The sequence below is a fragment of the Balaenoptera physalus genome (genome assembly GCF_965194825.1).
Source record: "Balaenoptera physalus genome assembly, chromosome: 14".
NCBI classification, from domain to species: domain Eukaryota; kingdom Metazoa; phylum Chordata; class Mammalia; order Artiodactyla; family Balaenopteridae; genus Balaenoptera; species Balaenoptera physalus.
Window position 1 is genome coordinate 8,509,146 of NC_138893.1, and position 19,703 is coordinate 8,528,848.

Here is a 19,703-nt window from a genome sequence, read left to right on the forward strand (position 1 = left end):
TTATGCTTCCATTACAATGTGCTAATACAGATACATTTAACAACTATGAATTAAAATTAAAAGAAAGCAGCGTCCATTACTTAAAGTGAATCTTGTCATCTTTTTTTTGTTGTTGTTAAGTTCATTTTTTACTGTATTTGGTCTAAAGGAGGAAAGTAAAATTCCAACTGCCACCAAGATTATTCTTTCACAGAAAAATGATAAAACAGACAATTTCATTATTTTGAGTTATTTTCCCAGAAATGGTAAAGGAGCTGTGCATGTATTCTTATCTAATTCCCACAGATGAAAATTTTGCTTGCTAAGGAAGCAGAGCTGTTTGGTGGTTAGGAACATGGCCTGAGGATACAGAGTGCCTGGTTCAAATCCTGATGCGGCCATTTATGAGCTGTTTAGTCTAGGGCAAGTTCCTTTACCTCTCTGGGTCTCCGCTTCCTCATATTTAAAATGGAAATAATAAAAAAAGTAACCAGGTTCCTGAGGGGATCACGTGAATTAATATATGGAAATTGTTTGCCACTTAGGAACAAGTACCTGAAAAACGATAAGCTTTTAATAAATCTCAATTGCTATTATTATCATGGTTTGGTACTAGGAGTATCGTGTTGACCAAAGGAAGCAGGTCATCAGCCAATACCTGTGCTAGGAAGAACCTAAAGCTCTTCCAAGTTAGATTACTGCAACCCTTCTAAGGATTTTTTTATGGTTGGTAAACACTCAGTGTATCCATGAAGCTCATGGAAGAAGTGGTTAAATATAACTTACAAATTAGAAAAATACTTTTAACTCAATGATTCACAATACTTTGAGTACAGACGTGAAGTAGAAATGGGAGCCAGGGTACAAAATGTGATCCTTCCACCAGACTCAATGATAAATGCTAAAAGGTTTGTTACATTCTTTCATTCATTCAACAAACATGTAATGAGCATCACCCTTTCCATTTCATGAGAATGTGGACATGGTTTGCAAAGGAGAAAATAAGGGGACACAGACCTGTGACAATTTCACTACATGGAAAAGTTGCTGAATAGTATGTTTCACCACAAAATCCAAGATGTTAATTATTCATTCAGAGTGCACGAACTTTTCGCCTATATGCTAATGTCACCTTGACTCCTGTGTCAACAGTTAACCAGGATTTTGAAAATAAATACGCATGAGAAGTTTAGCAAAACATATCTGGAAGGCAAATCTGTAACCCTCCATAAATACTGTACGTATAATGTTGAATGCAGAGGAATTTTGGCTGAGCTGCTCCTTTATCTACATAACGCCTCCTTCACATGCATTATAAACGAGGAGTGAAACATAGGGATTTTATCAAGTAACAAGCATGATCACTATCTAATCAAATTAGAATGCTAATACAAAATGTCTCTTAAGAATATAAAGTTACACATTTTCTGAAACACATCATCTCCTATATAAATTTCATTACCTTCAGAAATACTGGGGAGGAACAAGGTTTGAGTTGAAGAATACATTTAGAAAAGTTGGTATTTTGAGTTATAATGATATGCTTTTAAGCTATAAAATTCATATGATATGTTTGCTTTTATGTAAAGGAATTTAGAGCTCTAGCTGACAGATATAGATATATATATACACACATTTTTGTGGCCGCGTGGCATGTGGAATCTTAGTTCCCTGACCACGGATCAAACCCGTGCCCCCTGCAGTGGAAGTGCAGAGTCTTAACCACTGGACCGCCAGGGAAGTCTCTGACAGATATTTTTTACAAATAATTATTTTGAAACAAAATACCTTAAACTGTTTTTTAAAAATTTCCTAAGAAAATTTAGTGAGATTCTCTTCTAATAAAGTTAAAATTTTGATTTTTAAAAAACCTATTAAACCTGAATCTATTTGGAGACCTATCTGACAAAATTCAATAAACCCATAAACCACTTTAAACTTGTCCTGATTGCCATGGGGCATGCTGGGACCACAAGAAAACTATAAGCGGATGTCTAGCACTTTTTTTTTTTTTAAACATCTTTATTGGAGTATAATTGCTTTACAATGGTGTATTAGTTTCTGCTTTATAACAAAGTGAATCAGTTATACATATACATATGTTCCCATATCTCTTCCCTCTTGCGTCTCCCTCCCTCCCACCCTCCCTATCCCACCCCTCTAGGTGGTCACAAACCACCGAGCTGATCTCCCTGTGCTATGCGGCTGCTTCCCAGTAGCTATCTATTTTACATTTGGTAGTGTAGCACATTTTAATGTACTGAACAGAAACAGAGGGATTTACAGGCATAGGACACAACGTTTTTCAATAGCAAACTGCATCCACGCAATATGTATGATAATGCTAAGTAAACAGTAGGTTAGGTTCTATTAGATGGTCCTGCAACACAGGACTTAACTTTCTGGATCAAAATGATCAATTCTAGGCAAGGAAGAGTGATATCGTACTCCAGGAAGGAAGAAAGTGAATAAAACCCATTCATAAAGGGGCAGAAGCATGAAATAGAGAATTTAGAAGAAAGAAATTAGAGAAGACCAAAACAGAGGATACTTCAGACATTCAGATATCTGGATCAAAACTCAAAACTGGCAATGAGAATTCATAAAGCAGTAAATGGGGCACTTCACCTCGCCACTATCCGCTGGAAATTTCATTCTGCAAAACAAGTGTATGTCATACATTCTTCAGTTGCCTTTCTGACTGCATCACTCCTCAGAAGACAGAGGAAGCAAAAAGAAACTTTCAGGATGGATTTAAAACTAAGTTTTGGGTGAGATAGAAAAGAGAACTCTCATAAGAAAGTGATCCTGGCATTTTATTATTTTAACCAGCAAAGAACGAAACACTAGGTATAACTTAATGTGTACCTTTCCGTAAGTTACCAGAGAAAGAAGAGGAAACGTTTTCCTTAGCCAGAAACTCAAGAGAGTGAAAACATTATTGAGTGTTTAATTTATGACAGTATCATTCTAGATACTTCCATATGGTTATCTTATTTACATTGGTAAAACCATTCCCTTAGAACAGAACAGCTTCAGACAGTCCAGAAGGGATGATGAGTAATACAGAGATATTCTGAGAATCAAGCATGAGTGACCACGATGAGGACAAAAGGAAAGGGCAAGAGCAAAGCAACGCGGATGCACTGGAGATTCTCTAAGATGTTCAAAAGAGGAGATATATACGATGCAAGGAAGGGGTTGGAAAGATAAGCAGGAAAAAAATGAACCTAAGGTTTAAAATAAAGGGTGGCTCGAACAATACGAAGACGTAAAATGATTTTTTAACATACAGCCAAACACAAAGCAAGGAGAACAAGGAACAGAAAGTACCTGATTCACAGCAGAAACTGTAATAATAATAATAGAGAGAAAAGGCAGACCTACTCATCAGCCCTTCGATTCAGACTTAACCGCCAAAGAGAAGTGATTTTTAAACATGAAAGTTACCTAGCCAAGAGAAATGAACGTTAAGACCCCAATGAAATGCTATATTACACCCACCTGGTTGACAAAAGTTAACAAAACATAAAATATCAAATATTGGAGAAGACGTGGATCATCAGAACCTCTCTTAAACACTGCAGGGAGGAATGTAATTTAATGCAATGACTTTGGAAAACAGTTTGGCATCTTCTCCTTCAGTTGAACATTCATGTTTCCTATGACCCTTGACTTCTGGACATGAACAAGAATAGGCATTTCAAGCCCTTTTTTCACATCAGCAAAAGCATAGATTCAACACAAAAGGCTACCAACAAAATAGTAAATGGATAAGCTATGGTGTAGTTGCACAATGGAATATAATAGTCAAATCAAACGATCTCCAGCACACACAAAAGTATAGATGAATCTTAGAAAACAATAGTAAGTAAAACAAGTAAGTACCAGAAGATTACATATAGCATACTGCCCTTTTAAAAGTTAAAACAACTAAAATCTCAAAAATATGTAATTATATATGTAACACACATGTATATATGTAATATATGTATTAATAAATTCATATAACTCATGAACACTATATAAAAGGAAAGCAAGGTTATCCTGAACATGGGCTACAGGAGGATGATTTCCTTGTGTGGGGAGGCAGGGTATGGGTTAATGGAGAGGACCGTATGATTACAGGTAGGGTTATTATCAAGGTCTTAGCTTTTCTTGTGAGTGGTGAGTTTAAGAGCAGTTACTACATTATTAGAAACTACTAAGTAACTACTTTGAATAAAAGTAGCCAGTAATGTAATGGACCAATCATGAGAGTGTATCATGAATCCAGAGTTCTGATTAACCCAATTCTGGGCTCCTATGGTTAAAAGAACAATGAAAACTGAAAACAAAAACCAACTAATATGTAAATGTTGCCTTCAAAAAGTCCTGCAAATGGAGAAGGAAGACATAAGTCTTGTGAACAGAGTTCAAGTGTCAAGATTCAAGGCAAAAATAATCACATGTGAATGTAAAATGACCACTGGTAAACTGAGAAACCATGAAGGCCAAGAGAAAGTTTCAGACTCCTGGGATGCTGACTGTCAAAGTGAAGAAAGGCAGCCTTCAAAAACTACTTACTAAAAAGTTTGGTATCAATCATCAAAACTAGCAACTTAGATAAACACACTTACAGGTTTGCAGTTAACATAAATGGAAAGAAATATTTAACACTGGATGAGAGAAATGAACTTTAAAAGTATTTTGGCCTTGGGATTTCCCTGGTGGCGCAGTGGTTAAGAATCTGCCTGCCAGTTCAGGGGACATGGGTTTGATCCCTGGTCCGGGAAGATCCCACATGCTGTGGAGCAACTAAGCCCATGCACCACAACTACTGAGCCTGCGCTCTAGAGCCCGGGAGCCACAACAACCGAGCCCGTGTGCCACAACTACCGAAGCCTACGCGCCTAGAGCCCGAGCTCCACAACAAGAGAAGCCACCACAATGAGAAGCCTGTGCACCGCAATGAAGAGTAGCCCCCACTCACCACAACTAGAGAGAAAGCCTGTGTGCAGCAACGAAGACCCAACAAAGCCAAAAATAAATAAATAAATTTATTTATTTAAAAAAATTTTTTGTCCTTGGATAACAGTCTAACTCTAATTAGAGAAATGAGGACTTATACTTAACTAAAGAGTATATCAACTGCCAAAATACAGGTATGTGAGGTAAACCTCAAAAGAAATTCATAAATGACATGGAATTTAGGTGAATATGCAAGCTCTACATGTGACAAAAATGTAACCTGGCTGCCAAAAAACCAGTGAATTCTTACAATTTATTGGAAATATATAGAATTCCAAGGCAGAATAAGCGAGGATAAAGTCCCAACGTGCACTACACAGCTGAACTCACAGCCAGCACACTGTGTTCAAGTAATTTCTGGGGGGCACATCTTGATAAATGATTGGAGAAGAATGAACTGAGTAATGAAAGCTTAGCATTCCTGGGATACATTAAACAATAAAAGGAACAAGAGTAATTATGAAGGGAAAATCTTGAGAAAAAGCATCATCAAATATGTGATCACTTATCAAAAGAGATTCGATCTAACTTCAGGATACAACCAGGACAAATGCAGAGGCTGATTCTGCTCCAGTCACAAGGAAGAACTTGAACCATCAGGAATCTCCTACTCTCAAAACAGGAGCTTCTCCCTTTTGAGCCCACTTGCTCACTGCTTCTTCAACTGCGAGGACAACAGTCCACGGACTCCTTTACAATCTCCTTACTTATCAGCTCCTTCTTTCCTCATTTCCTTATTTATCCTAGTTAGAATCCAAGATCCAATGCCTCAGCCACTGTCATAGCGATATACAAAACTCCTGTGATCCCCTGTCCTTCGACAACAGTCTGGCAAAAATCCTTACCCTTGACAAATCTAACCTCCTGCCTTCTCTGAACCTGCATTTGGTTCTGGGAACTGCTAGAGGAAAGCCACACAACCAGAAGACTGGTACTGTCCAAATTCATAAAAAACGACATCAATCAGGCTTTCCACGCTGCCTGGGAATTCTATTTTAGTTTCCAGTCAATACTCAGTCCCAATTTCCTCAGAAGGAAATATCCTTCCTCTTTAATCTTTTAACCTAGTGTTTTTTTAATATTTATTTTATTGAAGTATAGTTGATTTACAATGTTGTGTTGCTTTCTGGTGTACAGCAAAGTGATTCAGGTATACATACATATAATAGTTTGCATCTTCTAATCCCAACCTCCAAATCCATCCCCTCCCACCCCTTTGGCAACCACAAGTCTGTTGTCTATGTTTGTTTTGTAGATAAGTTGGTATTTCTCTCTTTCTGACTTACTTCACTTAGTATGATAATTTCTAGGTCCATCCATGTTGCTGCAAATGGCCTTATTTCATTCTTTTTTATGGCTGAGGAGTTTTCCATTGCATATATATAGAATTCATATTCTTTAACCATTTATCTGTCGATGGACATTTAGGTTGTTTTCATGTTTTTTAAACTGTGGATTTCAACCCATTAACTGGACATGAAAGCTATTTAGTGAATCATGATCTCAAACAACTTTTTTATTTAAATAGAATAGAAAATATCAGACTGCACTGCTCATAGTACAAGTATAATTTCATGATGATTTTCTTTCAAGGTATCTGTTTTTATTTCTATAAATACACTTGGTAAACGTATTTCTGACCGTGGGTTACGGTTTAAAAGAAAGCTGGAAAGCCACAACTTTTCTCTTATGCTCTGTAACCTGTCCTGCTGCCCTGCTCCCACCTACTCAAAGCCTCACTCCACAAATTATTCCCTTGTCTATTCTTTTGGGTCCTTCCCACCAGAACAGAAGCATGTTCAAATCTATTTTGAAAAAGTAAAAAAAAAAAAAAGAGGCAAACAGGCAAAAAATAATCCCCCTTCAACCTCACAATTCTATATAGATATTTATCACCCTCTACCTTTCTCCTCTTTCTCCGCCTTCTCTGTAAAAAGATGTCTATGCCACATCTACTCACACATGAATCTCTACTCACTTCCCTACAACACACACTTGGACCACCAGCGCTCCACCTCACAATTCTCTGCAACTGTTCTCTCCATGGTCACATGATGTCCATGTAATAAATCCTGGAGAATTTTCAATCCTTACCTTGTTCAATCCCTCAGCAGAATAAGATTTTGTTGACCACACACTCCAACAGTTACTATATATGCTCACACTTAAGATTCTCTCCTATTTTTTTTTTTTTTTTTTTTTGGGCAGGGGAGCTCCTTTTTTTCTAACCATCTCTTAAGCATCCGTGTCTTTAGACGCTTGGTCCTAGCCTCCTGTTCTTCTCATGCTTCCTTCTCTGCCTGGGCAAGATCATCTACGACTATGGCTTCAGTTACCTTCTAATGCTGACAATTCCCAAAACTGTAATTTTATTTTATTTTTTAAATTTTTAAAATAAATTTATTTATTTTATTTTTGGCCTCATTGGGTCTTTGTTGCTGTGCGCAAGCTTTCTCTAGTTGCGGCGAGCAGGGGCTACTCCTTATTGCGGTGTGCAGGCTTCTCATTGTGGTGGCTTCTCTTTCTGTGGAGCTCGGGCTCTAGGCAGGCGGGCTTCAGTAGTTGTGGCTCGCGGGGCTAGAGCGCAGGTTCAGTAGTTGTGGTGCATGGGCTTAGTTGCTCCACGGCATGTGGGATCTTCCTGGACCAGGGATCGAACCCATGTCCCTTGCACTTGCAGGCGGATTCTTAGCCACTGCGCCACCAGGGAAATCCCCCCAAAGCTGTAAATTTAAGCCTTCTTTGAGATATGGAATGTCAGACGTGGCTATCTTATTGCATGTTGGACATCTCCACTTAGCTGTCTCACAGGTATTTTTAACTAACATGTCCAAAATTTAATTTGCCATCTTTCCTCTTCACTCTAGGCCTGCAATGATTCTGGTGCTCCCCACCTTAGAATATGGTTCTGCCATCTACCCAGCTGCCCAAGTCAGAAGTCTCAGAGAAACCTGACTCCTCTTCCCCTCATTCATTCTCAGGTTATGAGATTAAACGAAATAAGCACCCAGTAAATACTAGCTATTACTATTTTTGCATGGTCAGTTCATCATTCAACAGTCAAGGACTTCCTTGAAACTCAGACTAATGCTATAAAACTACTCCCACTACTCCTAATTGTTTCTCTACCATTAAACTTGTCAGAGTTTTTTTGTAATCATTTGTTCAAATTTTGTCTCCTCCATCAGATGATAAACTCCAAGAAGGCAGGGTGTGTGTGTTACTTTCTGATTCACCACATTATCTCCAATATGATGTCGAGTGAATATTTGTTGAATGAATGAATGTTTGGAAAATTAGTGAGCTCTCCATAAATAAAATGTTAAAGGAAGAAACAATGATTACCCGTCAACAACGTTAGAACAGATATTCAGGCAACAAGTGGAAAGTTGCGATTAATGCCCTGTAGTTTTCTAAAATTTAATGATATTTTATTTTAATCTAGAAACACACAGATTCTTATATTTTGCCATTAAAATCAAGACATTTATTTACCTTTGCCATAATATCTGCATAAGCCATATATAAAAAATCTTCCTCCAGTTTGCTATGAAAAACAAGAAAAAAATCAGTTTTTAAGTAGAAGGTTAGTTACATGCAAAATCACCATCACTGTATAAAATAACCTTTATTTTTCAACAAGTATGTCTTTTTAAAAAGAAACAAACACAAAACTTAGGCAAAGCAATTATTCAGAAATATTGTAGAATCAGAGAGCAAAGATCTTAGACTTCCTAAACAGTGGCCCCATCTTACCTTACGGAAGAGACCTTCAAGTCTCACAAAATAAATGATCTATTGATTTACACACAAATGTAATAACATTAATATTCTCTTAAAACTACAAAAGTTGAACCAAGCAAATTTACATGATGTCAGGGCTTTTGACAGCAGAAGTGATATTTGACATTTGTCAGAAAGACTCACCCAATGATTATGCTACTGAGTAGTTTAAAAATATGATGGTCATAATGAATCTTAAAAATTAAGATAGGTTAAAATCTGTTTACTATCCTCTTTTGAAAAATTATGGAAACCACTAATTCATTGAAGAAAGGCTTCCATCAAAAAATACCTGACGGAAAAAAAAAAAAATACCTGACGTTTTGCAAAGTTATTTTAGCAGTTTTAAACTTATAGCCATCAGAAAAATCCACTTATGAGAAATACCTCATTACCTGACAATGCCAGACAGGGAGCTGCTCTATGCTTAGGGATGAGATGATTTTGTTAGTTAGGAAATAATAAGAGAAAGAGAGAGAAATCGTGAGAGAAGGATGGATCACATTAGCTAAGAGGGAGAAATGTACATTATTACGACATGCATAGAGGTCAGATGAACTCTTTAAGACTCATGTGGATATGGACTGATAATTAAATTCTCTGCAGAGGATGAGGGGGGCCTGGGGCAAAGTAGGCTTTCTCTCCCATGGCAGGGAAGCAGGTAAAGGTTTTAGAACCTCCGCCATGGCTCATCTACAGAATCAGCCTATGCGGTGCCCCTGTAATGAGCAGATACTGAGCACATTTTGATTACTGGGCTTATGAGTGCATTTCTTGTTTAACTCCATAGAGGTTTGCCCTTTGTGGTTTCAGTGAATTCATATGACCAAGACTGTAGGAACCAAGAAAAATGGAGAATGCCCATAAAATAGATCTCAAAGAAACCTTCCACTGACAGGATGGCTCACCCACCTCCTCAAGTTTCCTAAGACTTACTGCTGAATGGAGACAGAATCTATCCAGGAAATTTGGGGTCACCAGGGGTCTCCAAACATTTTTGCTACTGAAATTTGCTTTGGGCTCTTTTATTTTCCAAAGCCTGTTTGTGATCAACAGAAAAAGCATTTTATAAGAAGATTCAGAATCAAGTCAACCAGCTAATTACAATGTTGTTAAGAAAAATGAGAGCTAAGTAAATATCTGACAGGTAGCTATTAAAGCCTGAAGTTGTGTGAGCGTTGGTTCGTGGTGTATGCCAGACTGGTCCTATCTTTGAACACTTCTCTCTCCTCCCAAGAGCAAGATGAAATTGAGACATGAACACGTGACGGACAGAACACTCGGACATGGGTTTCTATCTGTTCTTCCTATGTCTCGTGTGAACCCTCCCAACCATACCATTTCTCCGTTAAAGCCGTTCGACTAAACAGAAGGATCAGCTGGTGGAGAGGATCAACCCGCTTAGTGCTTTCATCTTCTTCCGGAGGTTCTGCTCCAGGTTTCTACACAAAAGTCAAATTGATAAAATTTCACATTTAGGTGAAATGTTCACCCAGACCCAGGAGCACTATGAAGGCTCGGAACAACAAATAAAAAGAAGTCTTTCTCTTCCTATTGTGGTGCGTGAGTGTGCCTGTGTTATATGCATTGTACCTGCACGTGTATGCACGTGTGTGTGTGTGTGTGTGTGTGTGTGTGTGTTATATTACTGACGCAAAAGTATGAAGCTTTAAAAAAAAAAAAGCTATTTAATAATGGGACCAAAAAGCACTATGGGCAAGGATGACTTGCATCATTTAAAAATTCTGAATGCTATTCTTATAAGCAGATTCATAACTAACTGAAAAGTGTACCTGCTACATGGATTTCAGCTTTAGGGAGGGCTCAATTTACAAAGAATTGCAATAAAATGCTATGTCACTCCAAGTATAAAAATGGAGTTCATGTAGCAAGGCAAACTGATTATCAAATGAAACGTTTTTGTTGCCTACATAGACAGAGAAAGGCAAAGAATGCTGAATGAGTTAATGTCTGAACCACTTACACATTATTTTTTCTCATTTTCAGTTACTTTTAAAACTTAAAAAAGTAATTTCATTCTATTGGATAGAACATGTACCATGAGGAAAATTATGAAGCATTTTTACTGACTGTAGAATTAATTAATCCCGTTTGTTGAATGATTTAATGAATTTTATATCTCTATAAGAATTACCCATTCAGACTGATATTCTCTCTACATAAATGATGTTCTTTCTTGGATTTAAGGCTTAGTGTTGCAGGTACTGTGTAAATTTCTACAAGGTTGAATATTCTAATATTCTACAGGTTTTGATTTTAAAGACAAATGAAATTCATTTAAAATATAAGGGGGTAATCAGGGTTAAGGTTTTATGAACTGGATTAGTTTATCCTTTATGTTCCTTGATAATTTGTGAGTTAAACAAAACAAAACGAAACTTTTAGACAAGAGGTCTTTAACTTGGGAATCATAAAGCCTCTAACTAGTGTGCAAAATTCTGCAGGACTGTATGCTTATAAATTTTCCTAAGATGGTTCTTGGTCAGATTTTTAAATAGGTCCACAGCTCATAAAAAATTAAGACAATGGCTCCCCTGAGTGAAGCACTCTCAGTAACAAAGCCTCCTTATCAGCATGGCTGGACTGAAAAATTCTACTTGCCATTTATACTATATTTACCATGACTTCCTGCTCTTCCTGTACCCAATCTATCATTCTCTGCCCTGTATATGTTTAACAACCAGCTACTTTTCATTGGCTTTTGTCAACCTTTAACTTAGTTTTGGTGAATAATTCTTTATGGTTCAGCTTTTATAGTAATATCGTGGCTCTGAGGTGTCTGAAGTTGCTTTGAGGAAGACTTTAAAAGAATAATAGAGTCAAAGTTTAGTTAAATTCTGAATTGCTCGATGCTGATGAGATCTCTTTGAAATAAGAAGAGTGAAATTTTCCCTAAACACTGCATGCAATAACAATCGAGAATAAAGTTTCCTAAGGCCCATACACTGCAATGATGTTTTCTCTTCAATGTTACAAGATAAGTGGCTCACACCAATGTTATTCCACCAAGCCCAGACTTTCTTTCATCTTCTAACCCCATTAAAAATGTACCGCTAAATCTTCTATCAGTTTATCTTCAAAGTAATGTTCTTCTGTCTCAATCCAAGATTTTTCATATCCCTGAAGAAAGAGATTGACAGCCCGATGCCTAAAAGGTAAGCACAATTTCAAAGTTATTTTTAATTAAAGTGAAAAGGTATTCAGTAGCGCTTTATCACTGGATTATCTGTGCACTAAAAGAATAAAATAAAAATAAACTTCCCACTCTAAACTGAAGAGCAAGACATCACAGAGGATAGAGAAAGGTTTCTCAGATCACACACTGACATGGATTTAGTTATTTCTAAGTTTTGTAACATTGGTCAAGTTATCCAACTTCGTCGACTTTCAGTTCTCTCATTTATAAAACTAGGATAACCCCATCTACGTGTCAGTTTTGTGAGACTCAAACTGAGATAAAGAATGTAAAGCACGTTGGATAGATGCTCATTACATGGTAGCTCTTATGACATAAAGTGGCTCTGGATAAACGATGTTCTGGAATTATTCAGTGTTCCTGTTAACATTAGATACAGACCCTGAGGATTACAAAACTAAATGTATTAAGGGAACTTTATGAGAGTATATATCCAAAGATTAAATCCTAGAATACTGATGATAAATGGTTGCCTATGAATTAAAGAAGACCAGTGAAGACTAAAACCATAAGTAAACTCATCATGAAATTGATGAGATTTATGGCTAAGGTTCCACTCTAAGAAAATCACGTCAATAAGGGAACATCATAAGAGAATACCAGACGTGTTAAAATGAGCTGGTGCCATTGTAGGATGGAATGCTGAGCCTAACAGTATCAAAGGCGGGCTAAGGAATCATGAGACGTAAAGGTAGACAGGTTTATGAAGGGCCTTGAAATCCAGGGAGAAGAACTGTCAACACAGCTGGAACGGCCAGAACTCACCATAAATTCTTGTACGAAAGAGGCTCAACCTTACTGGCACATCAGAATCCCCTGTGGAGCTTTTCAACAGTACACATGCTAAGCCCTCAGATATTCTGATTCAACAGGTTGAGGCTTGGATATTTCTCAAGCGAATCTGAGTGTGCTTCCTAAAAGCACCAGGTCTGAGAACCACTGGAATAAGGGATACAATTTTGAATATGTTACGTCCGAGAGAGTGGAACGGCAGACTCCGTGACATCGTAGAAACTAGCTTGGAATCTGCTGTCATCAACATGATGTGAGTCAATAAAGGGAGTTGAAGAGGTGGCCTTGAAGGGAAGGATGGTGATGTGAAACGGTTCAAAGGAAAAGTTGAATACCGTATGCTAACACATATACATAGAATCTAAAAAAACGATACTGATGAACCTAGGGGCAGGACAGGAATAAAGATGTAGACGTAGACAATGGACTGGAGGACACGGGGAGGGGGAAGGGTAAGCTGGGACGAAGTGAGAGAGTGGCATGGACATATATACATTACCAAATGTAAAATAGGTAGCTAGTGGGAAGCAGCCGCATAGCACAGGGAGATCAGCTCGGTGCTTTGTGTCCACCTAGAGGGGTGGGATAGGGAGAGTGGGAGGGAGGCTCAAGAGGGAGGGGACATGGGGATATATGTATACATATAGCTGATTCACTTTGTTGCACAGCAGAAACTAACACAACATTGTAAAGCAATTATAATCCAATAGAGTTGTAAAAAAAAAAAAAAGAAAAGAAAAACTTGATGAAACTTGGAAAATGTCTGTACAGGAGGAACCAGAAAAGAAATAAGAATATGAATTCAAGGTCAATGTTCTATTTGACTAAACTGTGACACCATAATTGAGTCAGAGAATTTAGAAGCAGCACGTGGTTTGAGAAGGAACTGAAATTAGTGATTGACGAGATGGCAAGGAATTTACCGGCCTTAGTGAAAAGGAAAAGTTTTGTTTGTTTTGCTTTGTTAGTGGCGGGAGGCAGGGAGGAGTTACGTTTTTGTCTTTTTTTTTTTTTACTCCCCAAGTTACGTTATTCATTCAAACACTTACTGAAAGTCAGTGCTCTAGGTGCTGAAGATACGAAATTGAACATAGCTCTAAAGGATCTCAAAGTCTGAATCAGAGAGACAAACAGCCCCAATACTATAGGAAAGTGCCCACAACGAGAGGTATTTAAAAGTGCCCTAGAAACAAATAGGAGGAAGCATTTTCAACTTGGAAGAAGTAGAAGGGCATGGCTTAGTCAGAGATGGTCCAAAAAAGAGATGCAGCTGAGCTGAGCCTTGTTTAACAGACATGCGGATGATGCCACTTCTATAAAGCTCAGAGTGGGAAACAGCACAGTTTCTCAGGAGAATCACAAGAAGGCTGAAATGGTACCCTGGGCTAGACTTCAATGCCACGGGTTACTTTTCTCTTAACAAGTATATCTGCTGTATCTCTAGGAGAAGGTTGATGGGTCTGTCAAACGTGTTTACATTATTCCCATAAGTTAGTTCCATATCAGCTCTTTTCCCCAAAGGCTAAATAATCACAAAAATAATAAACAACCATTAACACTGCTCGTGTTACGTTCAGTTCTAAGCACTGTGTATACTTCGACCCATTAAATAACCTGAACAACTCTATGAGGCAAATTTTACGGTACAGCTGAGAAAACTATAACAAAGTCAGGTAAGAACCTTGACCAAGGTCATGTATCCATAAGCTGTGAGGTCAGGATTCAAATCAAGGCAGTCTGACCCCCCAGGACTGAGTTCCTAATTACTCTATCCTGCCTCACATATGTGAGCAGATCCTCCTGAATATTTAAAAGTAATAGAAAACAAACTTATGGTTACCAAAGGGTAAAGGGTGGGGAGGGATAAATTAGGAGTGTGGGATTAACATACACACACTACTATATATAAAATAAACAACAAGACCTACTGTATAGCACAGGGAACTAACTCTATGCAATATTTTGTAATAACCTATAAAAGAATCTGAAAAAGAATAGATTTTTATATACGTATAACTGAATCACTTGAAACACCTGAAACTAACACAACTATACTTCAATAAAAAATAAACGTCATTTAATAATGATCTCTTACAGACCAATGAGAATACCCAACAAAGGAAAACAAAGTCAAGTATTACACAGAAGAGCCAATAAATCTTGTCCATCCTTCTCTTGGACTACTGTACTCGCGTTAAGGTAGATGCCTCTTATCACTTGTTAGGGGAAGAGTAACTTTAATCCATTTTAAACATTAAAGAAATTCTGACCTTGGCAGATTATATAAAGGAGCCATCCGAAAGCAGGCAACCACTGCCCGTTTCCTCTGCTTAGAGAGCAGTTTGTGCCACACGGCCTTTTTCGATCTCTGAGGATGCTCGACCTGAGGTAGAACAACACAAAGACACACGTATTTAACCCCCCAAAGGCCCCCAAAAATACAGCTGCATCTTTTAGCTAAGAACTTTTAGGATTTCAATTCCAAAAGTACCTTACAATTATTATGGGAAAACCCATGTCCTCAAAGTTACCCAATGCTAAATGTGAAATAGTTTCAAATGTTAAATATTTTCCTTAGTAAAAATACAATATCTTCCCAACACTGTGTACTTTAGAAGCTGTCATCTTTAAAAATCAAAGAAATAGGAAACTATTCTATATAAAACAATTTTGTATCGTTTTCAGAATTCGGTTATGGTGCCAAAAACATAGTTTTTGCCTACGCAAAACAACCTATTCTTATTTATTTATCCATTTCCACGAATTTTATCATAAGCGCTACAACAGTAAACATAAATAGAGGCAGTTAAAGAAAATTCTAATGAAAAGTCCACTGTTCCTTAACATAACACAGGATGGAGAGATGACAAGTCTTTGTGAACACATTAGTAGGAGTGAGTAAAAGAATTTAATTTTGCAAAAATGTTAAAATATATAATTACTTTGTTAGATAGGGACAAATGAGAATTCAAAAGTTGCAGTAAATGATGCAAGCAAGCTATGTGTTTAGCTAATGGTGTCTGGAATTTCAAGAAGAAAAAGAGATTAGTTGTAAGTATTAGAGAGAAAAAAAATCCCAGCATAGAATTCTACATTAATTAGTGATTTCTAGGCAATTGAACACTGTACTTCCCGGACTGTAATATCTCCGGCGCATACATGTAGATTTCTGGAAGAAATAAAAATGTTACATTAGCTAAAAAAGTAAAACTAAATTTATTATCCTTTGCAGTAAAGGGTCAACATATGAATGTAATAATGCCTGAAGAAAACATTAAGAATGTTTGGATTACAGTGGTTTGGAAATTTTAACAAAGCAATTTGTATAATTTGAAAGCACTTATTTCTGTGATCTTCTTCCTTCTATAGGATCAATAAACACTTTATTATAATTATCCAGTTCAATTTTCTTCTTGGTTATATTAAGCAAAACAAAACATTGTTGAGACACTGCAGGTGAAAACAGAATCAAGGGTAGTATTATTCACCTAGCATATGGCATTCTGATCAACATGGGTGACAGTCAACAAACATAATTAACAAGGAAAGACCTTAAATAGTGAATTTTCCTATAAATCAAGTAACTAGACGTTGTTAAGATCTGTGATCCAAAGGTGAACATCAAGATGTGTCTTGTAACTGTTTGAACACCTGGGTTTGCTGCTGTGTTAGCCTGTCTGGAGTTTGAGTATTAGAAAATTCCAAGGAGACAGCTTACTGTCCTAAGAAAAATGACCAGATGTACAGTACAAAATGTTCAATTGCAAAGGTCGCTGACCCTTGAGCCAAATGAAGTCTTTCCTCTGCACCCACTATTTTTACACCGAGTGTGGCAAATGAAAATATTCTTTGCAAACTATTCTATGACTCACAAATTAACATTAGAATAGAGGTATTAAAGGCATGAATTCTGCACACAGATATCTTCCACTCTTTTCTATTCTTTGATAACTGATGAGTTCTTTTTACTCATATTCTTAACATTTTGGAGAATACTTGGCCATGAAGATCTGACCCTCTTACCTTTTCCTAGATACTTCCTACTTCTTTAAGGTTTACACAGGAATCACCCTCATCATGGCTAGAGTAAGTCTGGGTTCCTCTTACTCTCTCTTCAGTACACTTTGTATCCTGGCACATCTAAATCACTACATATTTATCTATGTGGCCATATACTCTACTAGAGCACAAGCCACTTGAGTAGAGGGACAGAATTCAGTCCCCAGCAGAGTACAATGCTGCCATATGGTAGTGCATGCAATAACTGTTCACGGGATAAACAGCTGCTCAGTAAAATGAATCTCACCACTTTACAAATAACATCATTCATTATGATCATATGTACTTATGAGTATATAACATATGACTATAATAAAACAGGGTTCAATAAACTTCATTTAATGTATCTAAAAGTCATTCAAGCAAATCCAGATACGTGCATGAAAACCAGGAAGAATTAAAAACTCATGGTAGAGTAATGCTGTCAGAAGTGGTCCTCTAGGAGCCATTTAATTATCATTGAGTAATCTTCCTAAATATGTATATACTTCTGGAAACACAACTCTATGACTTTATATATCACTTAACATTTCATTACCTCAAATCTTGTCATCTGCTGATGGATGATCATTTACATTTATTTAATATTTCATGAAAATATTTAGGGGACCGTTAAGTTGCCTAAATAATACTTTATCATCATATTATATTATTAATATTATGGCATTACATAATGTAAATACATATCGATAGCCATATGGTGTAAGAGCATCCTAGCTTAATCTCATCAGGTGTAGTGATAAATTGCATGGCACTGGAGAAGTTATTAGCATTTGGGGGGCATCTGAGTAAGCAAGAAGGAAATTAAGAGGATGCTACATTAGATATACCCTTCGGTTATTTAACTGGCCAAGGGCAGTGACAGGAGGTCATCAGATAATATGAAATAGGAATCAAAGAAACACATTTATTATTGCTATGCTAGTAAGTGCTGCAAAACATTCAGATGACAACATCCTGAGGTGACATGGGGCATTTCATTATTTTATGTTCAGTGTAAAATAACCGCCCCTCCATGTCAGGTAGGTCTTGTCATGGAGACCCAGGGACAGAGCACACTCTTGGGTTTACACTGAGCACCATCAGTCTGGTGTTATTTTGCTGAATGGACCTCGTGAGAAACAGAGACTGTCTCTGTGTTGCAGATATTTTACCTAAGCCAGAAGATCCCTTACACAAAAATACAATCCACCGATTGATGACATTTCAGATACTATTGGTTTGGGAATTCTTGAGCAAAGGTAATAAATAAGAAAGTCAAATACACAGGAAGCTTTGTAGCTTAAAATAGAATACAACTGAAAAATGATATAAAAACATTATTCTCACATGGCTTTAATACCAACGCACTGCTCTTCTCTAAATGTAACATATTGCTGAACTTGAGAAAAATTAGCTCAAAAATATTAAAAGGAAAGGTTAAACAAGTGACCTTAAATTCAACATTCAAATATCAGACCAGGGAAAGATAGTATCTCAAACATGTTTTTATGAGCAGCAACAGAAAAATAATACAGTTATAAAACATTTGAAATCAGGTGTAACTCCTGAAATTTTTGTTAGAATGGCTGAAAATTAATTATATAATTTTAATTATCTGTTTAATTTTCGAAATATTTTGAAAAAGACTATAAAACAGAGGCCTTGATCTCCCCAAATACATTAATTATCGATGGTTACAAAAATTACAAGCTTGGAAATGCTGCTGATTAGATACTAAGGACTCCCAAGTCATAGATTCTTGGTAATGAACATGCTGGACATATATGTTTTCTGGCCCACAGTTAACAAGTTAACACACATCCTTTAAAAAAATATTTTTTATGGTTAAGGCAAATGTGATTGAATCAGCACAAAATCTAACCTGTTCAAGATGAAAAAGCACATTTGCTATATCCAAGACCCTTTCCACTGTCTTCTCAGGATCTGAAGTGTCTTCTGTCCTGTTGGGTAAATCTTTGTAAAGAGCCATCTGCCATCTAATAGCAGGATCCTCCACCTGCAGAAAAAAAGAAAAATGTTCAAAAACTACAGTGTAAAGAGGGGAAGACCCACTTCTGAAGAGTCAATCTATAGCTATTTATTGAGCATAGCACAGGGTGAAAACATGACGCAGAGATCAAGACAGAGAAGTTAAGTACCTTGTACTCATGAAATTTATCATCTGGTGAGGAAGGCAGACATCAAACAAACATTGACAGTTGTGACAAGGGCTACTAGAAAGAAATACAAGGTACCTGGAGATTTAACCTAATCTGTTGGTGGTTGGGAAGATTTCCCTAAACAAGTGAAGTTTCAACTAGGATTTAAGGATGAGCTGGAGATGGTCAGGGAAAGGAAACAGGCAAAGCGATCTTTTATCTTTCTCTTTTCCTTTCACAGTCAAACACTGAGAGGTTCACATATTTACTTTAGAGGCAATGATATAGGATCACATTTATCTATAAATACAAGGATTCTACAACAGAGCTCAGTCTCACTGAAACAAAGATATCAATTAATATAAAGCAACGAAGGCCTACAAAATCACATTCTTACAATAAACCAATCTACAGACTCTACTTTTTAATACTGTCAAATTTCCTGAGTGAAAGATACAACGGGATTCTGAATGTTTTTAAGAAATATTATTTTAAACCATAGAAACTGACAAATACAAGCATCTTTCCAGGGATACAGCACTTGAAAGAAATAATTTAGATTAACTATGTCATTAAAAATGGGCACAGCAATACTCATATGTTTCTCCTCCCACTAAATATTTCCTTTAAAAATGGGAGACGGAGTGCAATGAAGCAGAAGTAAATGAACAACATCTAAAACTTCACAACTCCTAGCCTGAGAAAGTGTAGTTTGAAATGTT

General features: G+C 36.9%; 1 protein-coding gene across 7 annotated transcripts in view; it reads right to left on the reverse strand.

The window, feature by feature from the left end:
• The window catches only part of RYR2 (ryanodine receptor 2), a 732,481-nt gene that overhangs the window by 88,589 nt on the left and 624,189 nt on the right, over window positions 1–19,703 (reverse strand). For 6 of the 7 annotated variants that reach the window (XM_082425485.1, XM_082425482.1, XM_082425483.1 and 3 more), the window contains 6 exons: window positions 18,705–18,839; window positions 15,914–15,950; window positions 15,052–15,163; window positions 11,845–11,941; window positions 10,111–10,214; window positions 8,485–8,536 (listed from right to left, as the gene is read on the reverse strand). In XM_082425485.1, coding sequence (XP_082281611.1) covers window positions 8,485–8,536; window positions 10,111–10,214; window positions 11,845–11,941; window positions 15,052–15,163; window positions 15,914–15,950; window positions 18,705–18,839 — 537 coding nt within the window. Of the gene's footprint in view, window positions 1–8,484; window positions 8,537–10,110; window positions 10,215–11,844; window positions 11,942–15,051; window positions 15,165–15,913; window positions 15,951–18,704; window positions 18,840–19,703 lie in introns of all 7 variants that reach the window. The other variant, XM_082425481.1, reaches the window with a different exon arrangement.